Source organism: Henckelia pumila, chromosome 3 (genome assembly GCF_033568475.1).
Source record: "Henckelia pumila isolate YLH828 chromosome 3, ASM3356847v2, whole genome shotgun sequence".
Taxonomy (NCBI): Eukaryota; Viridiplantae; Streptophyta; class Magnoliopsida; order Lamiales; family Gesneriaceae; genus Henckelia; species Henckelia pumila.
Window position 1 is genome coordinate 46,539,301 of NC_133122.1, and position 20,603 is coordinate 46,559,903.

General features: G+C 36.0%; 3 protein-coding genes across 3 annotated transcripts; all 3 read right to left on the reverse strand.

Moving 5' to 3' along the window:
* Positions 1 to 1,015: 1,015 nt before the first annotated feature.
* On the reverse strand, positions 1,016 to 3,845 carry LOC140892994 (rac-like GTP-binding protein RAC1). The gene is made up of 7 exons (XM_073302060.1): positions 3,309 to 3,845; positions 3,102 to 3,189; positions 2,600 to 2,709; positions 2,418 to 2,481; positions 1,713 to 1,777; positions 1,397 to 1,462; positions 1,016 to 1,303 (listed from the first exon to the last, which is right to left on the reverse strand). Exons 1-7 carry the CDS (start codon positions 3,447 to 3,449, stop codon positions 1,205 to 1,207), a joined length of 633 nt encoding a protein of 210 aa, XP_073158161.1. The 5' UTR covers positions 3,450 to 3,845; the 3' UTR covers positions 1,016 to 1,204.
* Positions 3,846 to 4,430: 585 nt separating this feature from the next.
* Positions 4,431 to 6,956, reverse strand: LOC140892993 (cytochrome P450 714C2-like). The gene is made up of 5 exons (XM_073302059.1): positions 6,550 to 6,956; positions 6,206 to 6,432; positions 5,803 to 6,044; positions 5,083 to 5,455; positions 4,431 to 4,907 (listed from the first exon to the last, which is right to left on the reverse strand). Exons 1-5 carry the CDS (start codon positions 6,824 to 6,826, stop codon positions 4,482 to 4,484), a joined length of 1,545 nt encoding a protein of 514 aa, XP_073158160.1. The 5' UTR covers positions 6,827 to 6,956; the 3' UTR covers positions 4,431 to 4,481.
* Positions 6,957 to 8,654: 1,698 nt separating this feature from the next.
* On the reverse strand, positions 8,655 to 10,448 carry LOC140892995 (large ribosomal subunit protein eL43). Its single transcript, XM_073302061.1, has 5 exons — positions 10,362 to 10,448; positions 9,824 to 9,863; positions 9,398 to 9,486; positions 8,985 to 9,067; positions 8,655 to 8,882 (listed from the first exon to the last, which is right to left on the reverse strand). The coding sequence occupies exons 1-5, from the start codon at positions 10,362 to 10,364 to the stop codon at positions 8,819 to 8,821; spliced, it is 279 nt and encodes a 92-aa protein (XP_073158162.1). The 5' UTR covers positions 10,365 to 10,448; the 3' UTR covers positions 8,655 to 8,818.
* Between the last annotated feature and the right edge of the window lie 10,155 nt (positions 10,449 to 20,603).

The following is a 20,603-nucleotide window of genomic DNA, read 5'->3' on the forward strand; positions in this document are numbered from 1 at the left end:
AGATACGATTATATTATATTATATTATATAGTTTAAATGAGTAGAAATAGAGATGAGGAAATTAACCCCTTTCTAACAAATTATCAGTTATTTAGTTTCTAATCAGTTATAACTAATATGGGCGAGTAACTACTTGGGTGGACCCAAAATAACTGATTAAATGAATTAATTTGATACTTGGCTGGTTTCATTATAATTAATGAGTTTACTTTTTTTTTTTATATATATATATAGTCAAATGTATTAAGCTAATTGGTCTTTTATAATCACGGCCGACTGAATCAATAATATGTAATGCTGAAAAGTGATAGTTTTGATATAAAAATATTTTTTTTCCATATTTAAATCGGGTCAAAGATTTATTTTATAAAATTGATTCATGAAACGATTTTTTAAGAGTTTTTCATGAATTTTATTTTGCAAACATTTGCATAAAACCAATTATAATTTTATTTAATCAAGCTATTTTACAAATTTACCAAGTTGTGATTGAAATTTATAGGGATTTAAAAAGAAATTTCACGAAATACAAAGTAGTTAATATGTGCAATTTAACTTTTAATGAAGTTAGCTAAAAAGTTTTTTTTTAATGAAAGTTATGAGTTATTTTCATATATACCCAATTTTCAATAATTAATAATTTTAAAATTAATAAACAATACTACAATTTTATTTAATTAATGATTCATGTGCTGGAAAAAAACCTATAACCCTTTTTACACCCTAATTAATATAATAAAGTTGATTTTAAACAAGCCAAACAGCACCCGGTGTTGAATGACATTATGACAAAATTAAATGAAAAAATTGTATTTATAATGAAAATTACATGTATGGTTACACATTTTTTTTTGAAATTACAAAAATATCACAACGTAAGATCTTTTTATCCGTACATTTGAGATATTTTTGTAATTTTAAATGAAATTTATAACCGTATGTGTAACCTTCACCACCGTAGATGTAACATAACTCAAATGAAGTACAATAACAAATGTATAAATAGAGTGGACTTATAAAATTTTTCTTTTTATTATCAAACCCCATAACACCGAAAGTCTTGTAAGATATTAGAACACCAGATTATGCAAAACGCAGAAGTACATGATGTATCACATATTTTCCCAGGCGAAAAAAAAAAATGTTGGAGAGGAAAATAGACAAATTATAATATAGGCATGCTTGAGTGATAAATCCGGCCGGATCAAAAAATCCGGCATGATTTAGAGTATCTTGTCTGTTTCCTAAGCTTCGGTGGCCGGAGAACGACCTTGATCGCTGCATCAAACACAGCCTTCACATTCTGTATTTCAAGAATTGCTAAAACCAATCAGATGAGACACTTGAAAAAACTTCAAGAAAATGCATTCAAAGATTGAGAATAAAACAAATTAACCTGCTGTGTTTTGGCACTGCACTCGATGTATGCTACTGCTCCTATTTGCTTCTTTAGTTCTTCGCCCTGTAAACAAGAACCTCAAATTCCGAATTTAAAAGCCCAGATAATCAACCTTGTTGCAGTAAGTTATAGTTCACATCAATTTTAGGAGTTATCTAAACATTGGCATGTCTCATTAGATCGAGCTTGTTTAATTTAAGCTCAAGTTGTCGCTACCACGAGTGCAAAATCTATCGAATCCTCTGAATAATCAACAATGTTAGTATAAATTTTATAATGACAACTTAGCTTGAGGTAGAGTTCTCATATGCACCTGTTGGGTGGAAATAGTGAATGCTCCGGGATAGTCATTTTTGAACTGCTTGTCCTCTCTCAAATCTGGAATATCATGAACTCAACCAATCACATTTAGGGTCAATGATCGTGAATCAAGTTAAAGAGTTGTTGATATTAACCGTGCCTCGAATAAGATAGTCCTCGAGAGCTACTAGTATATTTGAGCTTACAATACAAACTCATTGTCATTTATATTCTAGGACCAACTGCCTACAGTTTAAGCAAAAGTTATAGTTGAAGATTAAATTGAATTTTGAACCTTACAACAATGGAAAGCACCATGTTTCAATCGTTGTACTCCATAAACAACATACAGGACAATGATATATTCTCCACCATTTCTTCTTCAACTGTCTCAATGAACTAATTCATAAGACGCAAGGGTATATTTATCTCGATTACCTAACAAGTACTCTTATATATTTCTATAAATAAAATTGGCATTGGCATTGCAAAAACCCGTTCATATGCATAACCTGTCCTGTTGTTCCACCAATACATGCACCGAGAGATTCTCTAGAATTACAAGATACTGATCTCTCAAGTGAAAAGAAAATTTGAAAACTGGTTTTTGGATAAAAAAAGAAACATCATGGGAATCCGATTCAAAATACTGATGAAGAAAAGCAAGACAAAATGCGAAGCAACTAGTTTTCTTTTTTGAGGAATGAAGAATCCTTACCTAGTTTTGTCCCCACAAGAACAATGGGCACCGAAGGAGCATAATGCCTTAGCTCGGGGACCCACTTCGCCAACGTAAAAAGTAGCATAAAAGCAAAAGAAGCAATGAGTATACACGCCATGAAGAAAAGTTAGTAACTACCACTCGACTAAGCATGAATGTTCAAGGAAAAAGGTGTTTACTTTCTTTGAAATGTTTTCAAAGCTTGGCCTACTTATAAGAGAGAACGCCAGAAGGAAAACATCGGCTCCTCTGTAACTTAGGGGCCTTAATCTGTTATAGTCTTCTTGACCTGCAATAAGACGTTTCAAATTTGAGAATCTACACAAGAAAAGCTCACACAAGCATCATGCTTGCACGCGCCAATTAACTACAGTTTTTACTCTTTTTTTGATGCAACTAACTCTAAAAGCATGGTCAGTTTAAACAAGGTATGAAGGATAAAAATCAAATATCTATATTTCGACAAAGATATGATAGGATCATATATTCAGGATAAGTTTTATGAGAAGAAAAACTCGGAAATGATAAAATTACATGGCCTTAACCATAACCCCAAGCAACAATAAACGAAAAGCTCTAGCTTCATGCTAGAAAGAAAATGAAATGAATTTTATAAGTAAGAAAGAAATTTGATGGTCAGCAATAAGAAAAGTAACTATATGAAGAACAGGATTGTTTTACCAGCAGTATCCCACAGGCCAAGATTCACAGTTTGCCCATCCACAGAGACATTGGCACTGAAGTTATCAAACACAGTTGGAACATAATCCTGAATCAATCAAGAACACACAACATTATGGCCAAGAAAACACACACACACAGTATAAAAGTGAATAAAGCCCAAAAAAACAAGCTCAAAGAGAGAAATAGTAACACGCACACACTTACAGTGGGAAAGGTGTTGCTTGTGTAAGATATTAGAAGACATGTCTTCCCAACTGCACCATCACCAACTGTAACACATTTAATGAATTTGGTGGCAGTGGCATTTGAATTAACACTGCTATTCGTAATAGTGCTGGTACTCATGCTTTTTTGATCAAAGACTCATGCCAAAGAAACAGAGAAAATTCAAGAAACAAGACCCTCCCAACTACTGCGGGGATCTTTTCTTCGAAAAATTTTAGGGATCAAGGAAAACAGAAGGGACCCTTTTGAGAATGCAGTGGGGTGAAAAAAAATCCCTTCTTTCTCGTGCATTAACAATTAGTATTTGAAATGACACTTTGTGGGGTTTTAAACAGAGTGGGGGGCATGAGAGGAGGGTGAAAAAGCAAGATAAAGATTTTCTTGACAACTTCTTTTCGGAAGGAAAAGTTGCTTTATTTTGAGTTGTGAGGGAGGGAAAAAAAAAAGAGTGGAAGGCTAATGCGCCATGATAAATAATAATTTTAACTGGTTAAGAATTACCAAAAGAGTGAAAGAAAAGGAAGTTAGTTCAGGAGACCAGGTGCCTTGCACTTCACTACTTGGAGAAATTTTTGGGATTTGAGTAACTCAGTTTTCTTCTTAGGATGAATCCAAAATCTAACTGATAGGAGTGATTGCACGAATCAATAGAATGCCACTAATAATTATTGAAAAATATTGTCTTTACGCGATATCTGAAATTACAGTGAAAATTTATCTCACTGGCCAATTTATTTTACTTGATAAGTGAAGCCAGACGTGAAAAATAAAAGATCGAGATGATGCAAATTATATGTTCTGAAAGGATCATATGAATATTAGATTTTGTGAACATGACAAATGAACGCTACAACTTGAATATGATTTTATGTTGAAATTAGTGCGTGTAAAGAATTTTGAGGAAGTCAAGGTACGAGTTGTAGTATTATGGACAGCTTTATGGTGTTGGCATTATTGTCTACTTTAAATGCCATGGTGGTCTTGTCGTGATTTTCAAAATATTTTGAAATGAATTTTGAATTTGAATTTTCAAAATTGATGTATGTTATGGGTGAATAAATACCGAAGTAGTCACGGTTTCAGATGTGTAACATAAAGAAATAAAAGGGAACCCTTGAGATGTTATTATAGTATCTGGAATAAACAACAAGATCAAAGTTTCTCAACTGTGATGTTGACTCCAAATTCAGGTAGTATAACCAATCTAAACACAGGCGAATGCCGGTATGTTGTGGCCAAAGAGAAGCTAAACTTGGCAAGAACAAGAGACAAAATGACCTTCAACTCCATCATTGCGAAGTTCTGTCCCAAGCACGTACGGGCCCCGACTCCGAATGGCAAATAAGCTTGAGGAATCTTGCAGGCTCGGGCAATCCCCTTGGCAAATCGATCTGGCTTGAACAGAGTAGCGTCTGATCCCCACAAATCTTGTTTCTGGTGAAGTATAGATATCGGAATCTGAACATTTACGCCTTTTGGGACATGAATTCCTTTGAATTTGATGTCTTGCAAAGCTTCTCTCACCACAAAGGCTACTGGGGGGTATAGGCGTAGTGTTTCTTGAATCACCATAGTTAGCTGCAAGTCGAAAAGAAAATAAAAATTCAGTGCCTGTTCCTTGTGGATTTTGCATGAGATAACATGAAAAAATTTTGGTGTACGATTCCGTACAGTGGTTTCATGCTACACATGCACAAAACGCACACATGAACAATGATAAGAACAGCAAAAGGTTAGATGATAAATTTATTACCGTCTTCATGTTTCGGAGCATATCTGCATCTGGGGCATTTCTACCACAGATTTCGAGCACCTCTGCACGAGCACGTGCTTGCCACTCTGGATAAGATGCCAGTGTCATAAAGCACCATGCTGCGGAGATTGCGGTAGTCTCATGTCCAGCAAAATATATGTTCTTGCAATTGTCGACGATAAACTTGTCCATTGACACGTCTTCAGGTACATCATTGGCATCTCTAGTTTTCTCAGCTTCAATGAGTATCAGTTGAAGGAGGTCTTTCTTGCTGCCATTGAGTTGATTGTGTTCTTTTACAACCTCGAGTATCATTGAGTTTATTTCACTCTCAAGTTTCCATATCTCCTTGTTGTGTTTGTTTGGGAGATGTCTGCATAAAAATTTGAACAAAAGAACATATAATGTCATTGTAATTCCTAACCCTCGACTTGAGAACATGGAGATGATCAAAGCATTTGGCTTAAACATACATATGTTAAACACTTGAATCTACATAACACGTTTCTATCAATGGTGGGATCTTGATAAGTTGGCGAAAAATGATAGAACTTTAGAGGACTGCGAATACATAATTACCTTTCAATATATAGATGAAAAACACACATAAACAAAAAAATTGAAGAAATTTGGGTGAGGTGATCGTCATTACTCATCACTGACTTCCCTCTCCTGTCATAAAATTGTACTAGAAGTGAACTCGATTAAAATTCTCGGTACCTTGATCCTGGAACTCCGACGACCACTTTCGACATGACTCTTTGAAGGGCATGAAGTGCAGAGAATATCTTTTCCCCTTTCGCATAGCTGCTGCCAAAGCAAGCTCTCGAAATTATATCAGCAGACAACTTTCGCAAATCCTCGTCTACTTTGACCTCCAATTTTCCTACCAAATCCTCAGCTTTGGTCTCCCAGCTTTCTAACATCATTAAGGTTGATTCAGCCATCATATTCACCATGCCCTGCAAAAATCTTCTGAGTCATACTAGATGTTCCATATCTATTACATACTACCAGGCCAAGTAACAAACGAGCTGTGTTTAAAGAATGTCCGCAACTAATAATGGCTTTGTCTGAGTTCATGCAGTCACTTGTTGAATGAGAAGTAGAGCCATATATATACCTTAACTTTATCAAGATAGAATTCAGGTGCGATGATCTTCCTTTGGTGAGCCCAATAGGGTCCATTCGATGTCAAGATGCCTCGACCGAGCAAAGGGCCCCGATCCTTGGAAAGATAACTAGGCTTCCCAAGGTCCAATGAAGTGCAAAGGCTTATTTCCTTGACCATATCTGAATCTGTAACACACAATATCTGTATATTCCCCGTGGCATACACAAATATAGGTCCTGTAATAAAACTTTTGGTCATACTCATGCATCACTCCCCGGCCGCATATATTCGGAATTTTATACTTGAACATCAACTTAAGGAATACTAAAAAATTCACAACATATTATTTATACCATATTCATCTATCCACTGCAGAAGATGTGGGAGAGCAGTGGATGGCCATGAATGGAACTTCACCTCCCCAGAATCTGCTGGTTTCTTAGACAGATTTTCCAGAACTCGATTGTTAATCTTCTTAATCTCAGCTAAGTTTCCATACAAAAGTGAAGGCGAAGGCCCTCTGATCCCTTGTTTTTCGAGCTTTGATCTTAGCCTCTTGGGCCTCCCCAAGAAGGAATCTAGAAGCCAGGCAATCAAGAAACACACGCACAAAACTAGTGAGAAAATCATTGAGACGTTTGCCCTTTCAAATTTGATGCTTCTGCTTCAAACATTAATCTTTATCTTCTTGAAGATTCTTGATTAAGCACGAGCTTACGTTGCTTTTTGAGAAGCGGTCAAGCTTCTGTCAACAGCTATGCTGAATCTCTGCTCGTTTGTATATAATTATAATATAATAATAATATAATAGAGATACGATAGAGATATATGCAGGCTAATCCTAACAATTTTTGGGGCTGAGTCTAACTTTTAAAAGATGTCCCTAAATCATATTGTGTGTTCATATTCTTTTAAACTAATAACAAATTTTTCGATTTAAAAAATGTGCAATAGTTAAAATATTTCTATTTTAATTGAGTAATAAGATCAAACATGTACAAAATGATTACTATAAAACAACTCGTATAACAGTTTAGAGCTAACAATATTGATCAAATTGTTCAGAAATTTTTTTTTTTAATTAATAGCATAACCAATTCATTCAATCTTTTCATATAACATGGTTTATTGAGGAAATGTTTTGAAAAGCTTTAAATTTGAGAAATTTTGTTTTACACTTACAACTGTAAAAAATATAGTCAACAAAATTTTATAAGCAATATGAGTATTTGAGAAATATCCATCAATTTTTTTTCAAGTAATTCACTACATCCATTGTCGATTTTGTTTCTCTTGGTAATGAGAACTTCAAGAATGTCAACTCCGAAAATAAATCGTGCTCATTAATATCAGAACAGCCCTTATGAGTCAGAAAATATGTTTTTATATTGGTCCAATTACACTAATATATAATAAATTTAGGAAATAAAAATATTTTTTGTTTATATTGGACACGAGAAAAATAATTTATATTTGAAAAAAAATTATCAAGAGACATAGGAATAATAAACTTGATAAATAAATTTATCAAAAATCCCAAAAATAATAAAAAATAATTTTATATTAGGCAGTAGGCAAAGAAAAAATAATTTACTGAGATATGAATAAAAAAAATTCAAGAATAATTAATGGGCTCGAATTGAAATACTCTTCGACCTCCAAATAGGAACGATCCTGGATATATGTATACATACAGTACAATCAACACACATTTCAGCATATTTCGGTGCATGAACATCCAATATCCCTATTCGTTTTGGAATCCAATCAACACATGTACGCGTGGCCCTCGAGAATTATTTTAATCTTGTATGGATCAATAATATGCATTCTTCCTAACAAATTAAGATCTCATTGTAATAAATAAATACCATTAAAAATATAAGATAGAAAACTTGGCTAGGGAGTGAGGATAATTTTTTATATATACAATATTCTAACCAATTCATTAAATTAAATTAAATTAAATCAAAACAAATCAAATCAAATCAAATCAAATCAAATATAAGGGAGAATAAATTGAGCATTTCATGGTCAGATTCGACAAAGAGACGTCCAACTTTTTATGATTTTTCTATTCCCTACTGACTCCTAACAAACCTACTAAAATTAACGATTTTTTTTCATAGGTCTACAATTTTATTAAGATAAAATAAAAAAAAACGCGTGCTTGACTCGCTATAACAATGCATTGTAGTCGTAGAGTTAAACAAAATTATGAAGATAGGGAGGAAAATCCCATTATTTGTCGCTTTTTTTTCTGGGATTAATTATTGGTCGCTATTTTGGTTATATGAAAGGGGTTTGGTTATCTTTAATTTTGAATAGAATTATAAACTCTAAAAAATCTCGATTATTTTAAAATTTGATTGTTTAACTCTAGTTTGATTTGTTGCTACGAATAGATGAACAGCAAGCAGTTATAAATTAAATATGCAACAAGGGGCACAAAAAATGGTAACTCTAAAAGCAATACAAATACTTTAGCAAATAGCAACACCACAGCGAAGTTAGAGTTGCTGGGAAAACATAGCTGCAAATATGCTCGACTATGAAAGTCAAAAATAACATAGATTCAAAATGAAAATTTTCAAACATAACAAGAATTTTAAACCAAAAAATTTAACTCTCCGTCTGCTCCCTCAACCTTCGGATGGTGCTCCTAACCGTCACTGCACTTGCAGTGCTGCAACAAAGATAAATGTGGTTTGGGTATTAAGTTTACATTAAGTTTACGAGACATACATGCTGAATACAAGCAAAAGGTGCATTGGTGCAAAGTTCTTACTTCAATGTGTAAGCACCGCCGGCTTTCACCTTGCCACAATCCTTACAGCCCCAAATGCCAACAGCTTTCCTCTTCACCGCATACTGTATTTGTAGCAAAGTTATACTCAGAACTCAGAAGCATGGACGATGGACCAAATTCAGGAAACGTAAAATCGTTGCTTGACAAAAAGGAGAAGATATCTCAGGAGAAGATATCTCAGGGGTTGTTTTCAGAAAACGCAAAAAAAAAAAAACAACCAGATAAGTCTGGACCTTGGGGCATAAAAAAATTTTTACTCACAATTTTATCATATCTTTGATTCTGAGGGGAACAACAGTAAATTTCTTCACTTCTATTTATCAATATCAAAACTATGATATTTGTAGTTCCGACTGTATATTTGGCAAACGCCATAAAAATCTAGCACGTACCTTGCCACAGAACTCACAGAAGTACTTGCTGTGCTGGCTAACTTCCATCTTCTTAATCTGCTTTCTCAAACTAGCACCATAACGAGTGCCTGAAATGTCAGAAGATACCAATCAATTATCAATCACAGCCAGTCTAACATAGGAAGCAAATGTCTAGTTCAATTGCAAAGTAGTCCCCACAGGTACTCCCAAAAAAAAACAGCAGTCAATGGAATCACTATGATGTCGATTCATGTTTTCAAAATTCGCTTTCCAGAATAGAAAATAAGTAACAAACTTGACCTCAAAAGCATCAAAATCAGGAACAACTCATTAGTTTTACACAATAAAAATAAGCTAGTCGATACTATTGATAATGCTTGTAAATGAATAAAAGGAAAAAAAGGTCATCTTGAGGGGCCACTAAATAGGCCCAGTACAACGTACCATATTTCCCAACAATGCCAACCTTCTTGGTTCTCTTTGCCTGAAAAATAAAGAACCAGTGTAAAAACACGATCAAAACCCTTGATTCATCGACCATGCGAAAAATGTTTAACTCAAGCAATCACCGGTTCATTAAATGAGCTAAATGTCACTATTTCACGAGAACATAACTAAAAAACCGTGAGGCCAATGACTTCTGGCATGATTGCCCTCCAACCACTAACTAAAATAATTCAGCAGAGGGCGACAAAGAAAAGTTGCATTGTGCATACCGTGAACTATATCTAATCTAATGTTCCAAATCTAGAAGAAAGCAAATACTTGTGCACGAACTTCCAATATGTCTAATTAACCTCCGATAGATTTAGATAGATCAAGCTAAACCACCAAGAATTTTCAAGTAGTAAACACGATAGGGAAAAAACAACAATATAAGAAAACCAGCAGCGCTAAACACAGAAATAATCGGAATTTGAAACCACAAATTAGAAACTTCTGCGCGTATCATAAAGATTTGAGGGTTTTTTAGCGAGATTACCATCGAAAATCGGTGATAGAGGAGACGAATCGAAGAAGAAAGGCAACTCGATTTTCCTAGAACCTGTATTTATATATTGGCGTCCAGTATAGTTGTATGCCCTAGAACAAGAAAAGTGATGGATATCGGGCTTGTGGGATTAAGGCCAGAAATTTAGGCCCAATCGATCTCAAATTTACGGGCTTCGTTGTTTTTATTTTTTTAAAAGGATTTATGGGCTTCATTGTTAGACGTACAACTCACTAAACACATATTTACAAAATTTTGGGAATCATTTATCAGGGCTAATTTAATATATTTGGTATTAAAACTTCCCAAACACATGTAAAATAATAATAATAATAATAATAATAATAATAATAAATTTAAAAACCTCACTAAAAAATAAAATGAAAACCATACTCATAAATGATAAATCCTGTCCAAAAAAAACAAAACAAAACAAAACCATACTCATAAATTCTCAACCGATTTTTACATATTAAACATAAGAGGGAGAGTTTGAAAAACCGACTTTGACCAAATGTTCTATTTGAATTGTGATTTTTCTTCAAAATTGTTTTGTAAAACGACTTTGAAAACTTACAAATAATATAAAAAGTAAAAAATTAAACAAATGTTATTTTGTTAAATATTTCCCGCATTTGCAAATTAGGGGGGGTTATAGATGTAATGGCCCACTTTAGTTTGGTAAACTCCTATTTTTTTCTGCACTAAATGTATAAAAAAATTATATACAAGAACATAATTGCACAAGTAACATAGAGACTAGAGAGTATCCCAGGATTTGGGAAAAGAGAAACTTACTAATAATATATTATTATTCGCCTATAGATTAGCGGACAAAACAGGAAGACGATTTGAAATTAAAAGTTTGATTTTACTGCTCGGTTCTTAATTTTTTTGAAACTTATTAAGTTTTTTTTTATGCTAATTAAGGCACTCGTCTCATTAAAATATGGGTAAATGATTTAAAAATCTCTACCAACCCTTCAAGCTCTATCTTAACTCCCTAACCACAATTTTCTTTATTTCAACTCCCTAGTGGTCCCCATTTTTGAATTAAATATTATTTAGCAACTAATCCTTTGTACGTGGCATTGTTAACCTATCGAACCAGTCTCGGTCATGCAAGATTATCAGTTACGCAAGGTTTTCAGCTGATATACTCCGAATTAGGGTTCAACATGCTTCCGTAAGATAAATTAAATTCAAAAACCTCTTTGAACAAAGTGTCGTCGGGTCATACCTGCCGAGTTTTACGAAGTGCTCCTCACACTCCAACCACGCAGTCGCAACAGATGGTTTCTGCACAAGCTCCTTCAACGACACCCAGCACAATCTTAATTCGTTTTCTACCTTAAGACGTAAGGTATATGAATTTAATTATAAAATATGAGCATGAAAGAATAGGAGACTTTAGAAAAATTATTCAGACATAATATTATTACATAAATCAACTCATTTGAAAAGGAGAAGACAACTTGTTTAGCTACTCATAGTAGCCTTGTTCTTGAAATACATAAAAGAAAACTTAATACAATAGAGAGAGAAATATTACAACAATTTATTTGTAAGAAAACTGAAGGGAATGGTCGATATCTTTAGCTTCCTTGAACACTTGTATTTATAACTGAGGTTCCACTCGTTTCATCGAGAAACTTCAGGGAATCTTACAGTTGTCTTGTATTTCTTTATGTCATTATTGATGGCATCTTTTACTAGTGGAGGAGACAGTTGTCTGGTATTCTTTATGTCATTATTGATGACATCTTTTACTAGTGGAGGAATCACATGCCTGCCACTTTTTTTTGACTTTATTCTCCTCACATGTTTGTTTTATTCTTGTCGGGGCATCTTTTTCTTTTGAATTAGGCCCCTGTGAAAATGCATCTTCAGTGGTCCTTGTCCACCTTTGCTTGTCTCGAAAAAAATCCTTTCGATCCGTTCGGGGTCTAAAGGTTTTTCCAAATTCTGGCTCCTTCTGATTTGGGCATTCTGAGCAGATATTCTCTGACCATCGTCCAATATGAGCCATGTTACAAAATTTTCGGCGAGTTTCTTTACTCCAAGGCAGCTTGTTATTCCACAAAAGATTTCTCTTCTTTTCAAAGAGTTCTTCCGCAAAGGCTGTAGTTTTCCCTGTCATTGTGTTTAACAGGAACGATCCATTCACAGAATTCTGATAAAATTTAAATGGAAACTTGACTTTGTCCATCTCAGTAAACAGACCCAAATACCCCATGTCCTTCTGGTTGAGATCTCATTTTCCCCGAAAGTGGACACTAAGAATATTTCTTCAGTTTTAGGATCCTTAATAAATTTGTGACTATTTATATCAGGTCTCCTTAGCTTGATGAAATGAAAGGGTTCGTGTGATCCTTTCACTGTTGGTTTCGGAGCTGCACTGAAAAAGTATAACTCAAACACATCTCCTCTGGACAAATGGTCGTTATTTGCCCATGTTTCTTGGACTGCTTCCTGAATCTATTTCGGTAACTGTGATATCTCCGGGAAGCTTGGTGATGTTGTATAAACTGAGGCCAAGGCTCCAAATTCATACCAAAGCTTTACATCCTTAAGATTGACATTGTTTTTTAGCCAAACCCTTGGATATATCCCTCTCACATCAACCCTACAAGTGTTAGGGTTAATTTTACTTCTTGTACTTAATTTTTCCCACCTTTGTTGATAAACCTGAAATGGAGAAATAATAGTTGGGTTAGTATCAATCTTAGATTTTCCCTTGTCAGTGTTGGGCCTAAGATTGATCTCTTCCTCTTTTACCCCAGAGGCGGAGGGTTGACTTGATGAGGAATCCTCATCAATTGTTGCTTCATCTAGATCATCAAAAGCTGATAATAGATTAGCACTTGTTTCTTGAGTTTTAGCTTCCTCAACATCTTGTTTCCCAACCGGTGGTTGTATTTCTTATTTTTATAAAACCAATGGTTTTATCATATCTTGTTTATGAGAAACCAATGGTTTCTTTATAGCCTTGACAATTGGCCCTTGAATAGCAGCCCATAGTTATGTTTGAGCTTGCATACATCCTGTAATTCGATTAGATACTTTGATCCGATCAGCTTGTTGTAACCTGCCGGCCATTTCAGCATTAATGGCTAACTGGTTGAACTCGGTTTGAAGCAACCCAAGGTGTGAAATAGTTGATGCCCCGCTAGCCAAGTTGTGGCTAAGGGCTTTGAGAGTCTCTTATTGTAAACAATCTTTGTTTAATATAATTTACATTCATTAATGGCATTTTCTTTATCTTTCTTCATAATGTTATATTGTGATATACTATTGTTGTTTTGATAAAGACCTTGAATATACTATAGTGTAATTAAGATGAGATAGTGAATAAAGAGATATCACTATCATGAAACACATCTTATAGTCACTGTATATTCTAAACAGTTCCTAGTCAATTGAGCCATCCGCAAATAAGGATAAGGATCGCTCGAGATCGAGACTAGCATTTGCGATGCCAAGTACCACGTTTCATTGGTATGAAACATAGAGATGTTCAAAGAATGCAAATGGATATTCATATGATGAATGATTGAACTACCCTATTCGGACTTTCCAAGTGGTTATTATTAATTGAGTGGATAAGTCCGCGGTTTTGGTTGTACACCATTAGTCCTTACTACTTGAAACATCATGGAGATTCTATATGCTAGTACTATACTTTGACTCGTTTACCGACTCTATGAGGGTCATCAGGTATCGGGATTGGGTACAGTTACGACACATATAGGAGTCGATGTTTTGTTGTCAAGGATTCACCACACGCTTGCGAGTGTGGATATCTTATGCGATCGGAGGAGATATTAGTGTGGCAAATCTCTGGCCAGAGTACTCGATGTGATTTAGGTTACTAGGTTTCCTAGTAGCACATGCGATGTCACTATTTGATCTTCAAGATGCATTGCATAGTTATCGAATCTCGAACGACTCTCGATGTACCAATGGTTGTTGATTCGATCGGGATATTTGGATGAAGGGATCGTACTGTACGCTAACCAAAACCTACTGGTTCTTGCAGGCACTATCAGTGATACCTAGGGAATCATGGGGCGATGTTGCTAGGCGCTCTTACCATGATTCGATGGGTAAGTCGGAAATTGTTGTTCCGAGTCACAAGGAGTTGTGAGCCCACGGCTAGCTGTATCCCTGAACCATTGAGGGTCACACAAGTAATGGATTACTAATCCCCGTTGAGAAAGTTAAATTTAAAGAGTTAAATTTAATAAAAGAGAAGTTGGACTTCTTAACTAAAGGGAGTGAAATTTCTTAAAATGACATAGGGATGGGCATTTTTGAAAATCACTGAATTCGGATTCAGAAAAATTATCTTGACTTTAAAAGGTGCAAAAATGGTTTCTGTGCACATTGGTGAAATCAGTTTATCAATCGGAGTCATGATGAATTTTATATTAATTTTTATAATAACAGGCTTGGCTTGTTGGGCTTAAGTTATGGATTATGGGCCCTAAGGAGTTAGTGTCCTAATAGACATATAACTTAATCCAGTCTAGAAATTATATATATATAAGTGTAATTTTCAAAAATAATATTGAAAAAAACCTTGAGTTTTCGAAAATCACACAAAATTAAAAGAGGGTTTTTCGAAAATCCTCTCTCCCTTTTGAGAGAATTCAGTTTGTGATTTTTACGAAAAATTACATTCTGAATTGACAGATCAAATCTGTGTAATCTTTACGATAAACATCTGATTGATTTCTAGTGCAATCAATCAGAAGGTTTCAGTTATCTGTTCGTGGACCTAATTCCGGAGATTGATCGAGTAGTCATCAGTTCCTGTGATTTACAACAAGAGCAGATTTAATCTGTTGGAGTCCATAATCAAGCCATAGCTTGAAGAGGTAAAATATTTAATTATGATTATTATTTTACTTGCATAATTTAATCTTTAGGATTTGATACCCATGATATGGAATCGTTTCATATAAAAAAAAATTTAAACTTTCGCTGCACCGGGTATCAGATCTATGATCTGAAAACGTGTTCCAACAGCGGTATCAGAGCCAGGTTGTTTCTCAAATCAAACTATTAAAATTAATCGATTGTACAAAATTTTTAGCCTCAGTTTTTTGAAACAAAACGAAAAATTTTAAATTAAAAATTTGAAGGAAACAAGGGCGTCCGGGGCAGCGATCGTTGCTGCCCAACTCCACGTGGGCAGCCCTGTCCCACGTGGAGGAGGGGCTGCCCGGGAACGTCCCGGGCAGCCCGGAAAATTAAAATTCTATTTTTTTTTTAGAATTTTTGATTTTTGAAATTTTAGTTTTTGGTCCGATCGAAAATTGTTTTTGATTGGTCCGCGAGGCATCGGGTCAAATTGTTTGAGTCCGAAATTTTTTAAAATTGATTTTTGGATAAATTTGAATTTTTGGAAAATTTATAAATTTTATCCGTTAAATTAGATTTTATAAAATTGATTATTTTGGTACAATTGATGATAAGATATGATCTTATGAAAAGATTAGATAAAATTTGATTTTATCTTTTTAATTATGATGTCATTGCATGTTATCCAATTATTTAATTATTGAATTAATTATTGGATAAAAGGATGATCGATCACCATGACCAAGTTTGTAGGTGTATGTTAGGTTGTTTACATTTGGTTTTATTGTTGTTGGGTTTAATTAATGGGCTTGGTTTATGGTCCAATTTGAATTGTCATTTGTAATAAAAAGTGGGCTTGGTTTATGGCCCATTCCCATCCTTAAATATGTACCCCCTACTTGTCATCGAAATTTATTGTAAATTTATTACACTTAGTGGGAGATAAAGATTTGAAGACAAAGGTGGGCACAACAGACAATAAAGACCGAAGAAATGTAAATTGGAAGCACAATGTAATAGGATTGCATTGCATACTTGCATATCACATAGGATTGGACTTAGACTCGTGATTGGCAACCACAGGTCGATTAGTTTTGGGGTCGATCGTCCTAAATATAATATATGATATTATTGTTGTATGCATGTTTAGACTAAATTGCATGAATCTCGCAAACATACAAATATGATCTAATGAGACAATTTTTCAAAATTAAAAATCCCTCATTTTAAATATGATTTAAAATTGATATCAAGATAAACAAAAGGGAATTTAAATATTGCTTAAATATTCCTACCTTCCATCAACGATCAATGTATGAGATGCTATCCGTGGGCACGGTCCGGCCCATATTATTGGGGGGGGCCCGTTCGTCGGAAAGTTGTACATTGGATCGACACATGTTGTAAGTTGGGTGGAACTCCCATGGGATTGGCTCATTTATTTGTAATAGCCCGTATCCAAAACTAATGATTAATGAGTAATTAATCGTATAATCATGTCGAGACTAAGTAAAACATGATTAAGGAAATTCCAGATGAATTAACGGACTTCGGAAATGGATCCAGAACACTCGAAAATGGTCTAGAGGGTTCCAAGACTCGAGCAGGATCGGAGCCACCGATCCAGGATCGGAGCTTCCGATCTTGGTGAGTTTGAAACCACATCGGAAGCAAGGAGATCGGAGCTTCCGATCGGCGATCGGAGCTTCCGATCGGCCGGCGATGACAGGTGTGTGGTTGCATGTAAAGAAATTTACGCGTGGCGATCGAAGCTTCCGATCTGCGACGTTCGGAGCTTCCGATCGAGGAACGGAGCTTCCGATCGATGCCTATAAATATGAGGTCCGAGCTCCTCATTTCTTGCCAATTCCGAGTTCCTTTCCTTCGCCTGCAAGGCTCTATTTAGGGCTTTGGGTACTCTTATTTTAGAGTTGGAGTAGGATATTTTGTTTTAGTATAGTAAGACAGTGTCTGAAATATTAGCGGAGCAGTGCTCGTGTTGTAGAGCCGTGTTTGAGGCTGTGGATTTGCAGCAGGGGAGTGCCCTAGTTGCGGGATAGTCGCCACCAGTGGGCTGACGACGGACGCAGGTATAGCTATGGTCTCCTTAAATTATTTAGGAGTATGCAATAACTTAGTTAAGACTTTTAGAGCTTATTGAATGATGCATGGGTATTTGCATTATAGACTTGATGATGGGCTTGGAACCTAGAGTGAGACTACTAGGACTGCCTTAGAAAGGTACGTAAGTACTGATTGAGATTGCCAGCGGATATGCATGCTTATATGTTGCATTTATGTGTTTGCATGTTATTATTGTTATGCGGCATGTGCATATCATCTTGTGTCTGTACATCTGTATATCTTTCGAGATGAGCCAGTTAGGATTGCTCAGTCCTGTTAGGACATTTGATATCGAGTACCCTTAGGTACTGATACTTGAAGGACTCTGTGGTCCGCGTCCATGATTCGGGAATGAGTGGTCGCGCACAGTGGTTAGCTACCCCGATGTGACTAGCTTATATTCCAGGTGCCAGTCTGAGCAGTTCGTATACAGTTATCCCAGATATGGATACCCTGTCATTTGCATGCATCATATTTTTATGTTTATCCGTGCTTTTGTATTGAGCTTAGAGCTCACGTCCAGTATTTTCTGTGTATTTGGATACCCTATTCGACGGGGCAGGTGTAGGTGCAGGATTGAGCACCAGGAGCCTGGAGTAGCCAGTGACCTTGAAGATAGCAGGATTAGCTGTAGGTTTTATTTAAATTCGATTCGATTGGGTTGTATAATCGAGTTTGTTTAGCCGATTGTATTCCGCCGATTTATTTGTATTTAAGTCTTTCGCAGCGATTTTATTTAATGCATGCTTAATTATGCTCTTAACTCTGATTAGGTAGTGGATCCGGGTCGGGTCGCTACATTTATGGTATCAGAGCTACATGCAAGGGACTTAGGAAATTGATAATAAGACTTCTTGATTATCCTTGTAGGATTTATTGAGGCCTAGCGAAAGAAGATTTGGTTCTTCATTGCCGAGGTTTGCGGCATAAGTTTTTACAATAAGGAATGCAGCAGTGATGAGAACACCAGTAGTAGCATATCGATAGATAGACTGACTGTTGTGGACAGTTCATCATTCGATGCATTAGAATGCTGATCGAAGAATATATGGATTCCAGCCAAAGAAGACTGGACGAGAAGATCAAGTATATCACGTCAGATACCTCTGAGGGCTTTTTGGGACGAATGGTGTTTAGTAACCCATGTGGTTTCAGTCCAAAGAGATTCTCCACTCGTAGCTGGAGAGATTGTTAGATAGACCTTCACAGGAGATACCTTGAGTGCCTAAGGCATGACAGGTTTCGAGCGTAAGGTCTGTAAACTCATGCAGAACATGGTTTTGCCGGTATTCTTGTATCGATGCTTTTGGTAGGCATACGGGAAACTTCATGTTCAAAAGCATGATTTGGGTACAAGAAGAACGCTGATGGTAGATCGTGAGCAGAAGAAGTCGACTAACATGCACTGACGCAGAGCATAGCTGGTTAGCTATCACGTGCCATTTCTCCGGAGTTCTTGGCAGGAGGACATGTAGAGAGACTTGGACGGAAGTATGCTTGTATCGATGCGTGTGTCAATTGGAAGCTTCATGCTCAAGGAGCGAAGACAAGTTCGATGATTTTAAATACTGTATTGAAGTATTTGTAAACAGTATTTCAGTTGTAATATATCATCAGAATCCGGTTGTATCATTTCAAGTTATTGGTTGTACATTTTGTTGTATTTTGAATACTGTATATTACATGGGATTGTAATAAAAAAAATTTGTACAAACTTAAAGTAATGATACATGTTTTATTGATTTGTTTGCTCAGCAATTCGTGAGTGATTGCAAGTAATTTTAATAAGTTTGACTTGGAATTAGTTGACTGGTGATCAACTATGTTAGCTCATGGGTTTTGAGTAAGCCAGCTGCAATGGATCGACATGGGGTTAGTCTAGGTGTTTTCCTAGGATTGACCTAATTAGTCGTTCGACTGGGTTAGTGCCAGTGATGAGGTGATTCATCTGGGAGTATGGAAATATTGATCTTGTTTGGAATTTTGAGTTTTGTTCTAGGTTGTTTCCGTAGAACAGTAGCCTGATTGACCTTCATAGGTTAAGAATTCACGATGATGGGATTTCATCCGGAACTAGGTCGAGTATATGCCGAGAGTTGTGGACTATGACCATGACTAGACATGATGGAGCGCGACCCTATGCCAGTGTTACTCTGGGAGTCTTTTGTACTTCGGAGAATGCCTGGAAGCCTTCGTGTTTCATAATTGGCGGTGGGAAGGCTACCTAGTCTAGAGTTTTTGTAACAATCACGACGGGGTATGACTTTGGATTAGATGACTGGTTATGTATCAGTGGTTTAGATATCGTCTGACTGTCGTCAGAGATATTGGTTTGTAGTTTTGTCATAAGGACCAGTCTTGGAGGGATTTTCTTGACAAGTGCGTACTCTGAGCAGATAGTTCTAGCCTATTGGATACTGCTAGACTAGTGGATCTATTCGGTGTTTGGATGCTCTTGTGATAAGGGTTATCCAGGAGATGGGTTTGTGAACTTCCTGGAACATTTGACTCGGGGATGAGTATTTTCCGGCAAAGATAGTTTTCTTCAGTGATAGATTATATCTGATGCTAAGGATTGTACATGACTATTTGAAGTGTGAGGAAAGCATGACTTATGCCAGTGTACACTTGGTGGTGATTTCAGGTGGGACATCGTGGCAAGTTACCTCAGTCTCGATTTGTTGCCGTCTTAGCAAGAGATATAGTTATCAGGAGCATGTTCAGCGGTAGTTGAAATCTTTCGAACTTGTATTGCGGCTTGGGTTGAACGAGTCCTTATGATCATCTTGAATGAATATAGACAGTGGATAGTATGTCTAGACTGGTGCAGGTTTAGCACTAGTGACTACTTGTCTGACTTTGTCAAAGATGAGTGATTGAATCAGCGGTGATTCTTTTGATTTCAAGTAGTTGGGATCTGCGGACGTGTGGCAATGAGATCATCGATATTGATCGGCCATGAGAGTTTCATCGATCAATGATTGTCTGATTAGAATTGGTACCGTCAGGCATGGCGAGAGCTACAGTATATCGATTTGATTGATCAGATTATTCCAATCGATACTGATTGGGATATAGTGAATCAAGAAGTACGGAGAATAGTACTTAAGTATGGTATGCTTTGATGTAGCGATTCAAGTGCATTTAGGGAATTCTTTAGTTGCTAAGGAATCTCCAGGGATGCGAGAATCGGGGCTTTTTGGATTTTGCAGATCATGAGAATAGTCATAGGTTGGCTCTTGT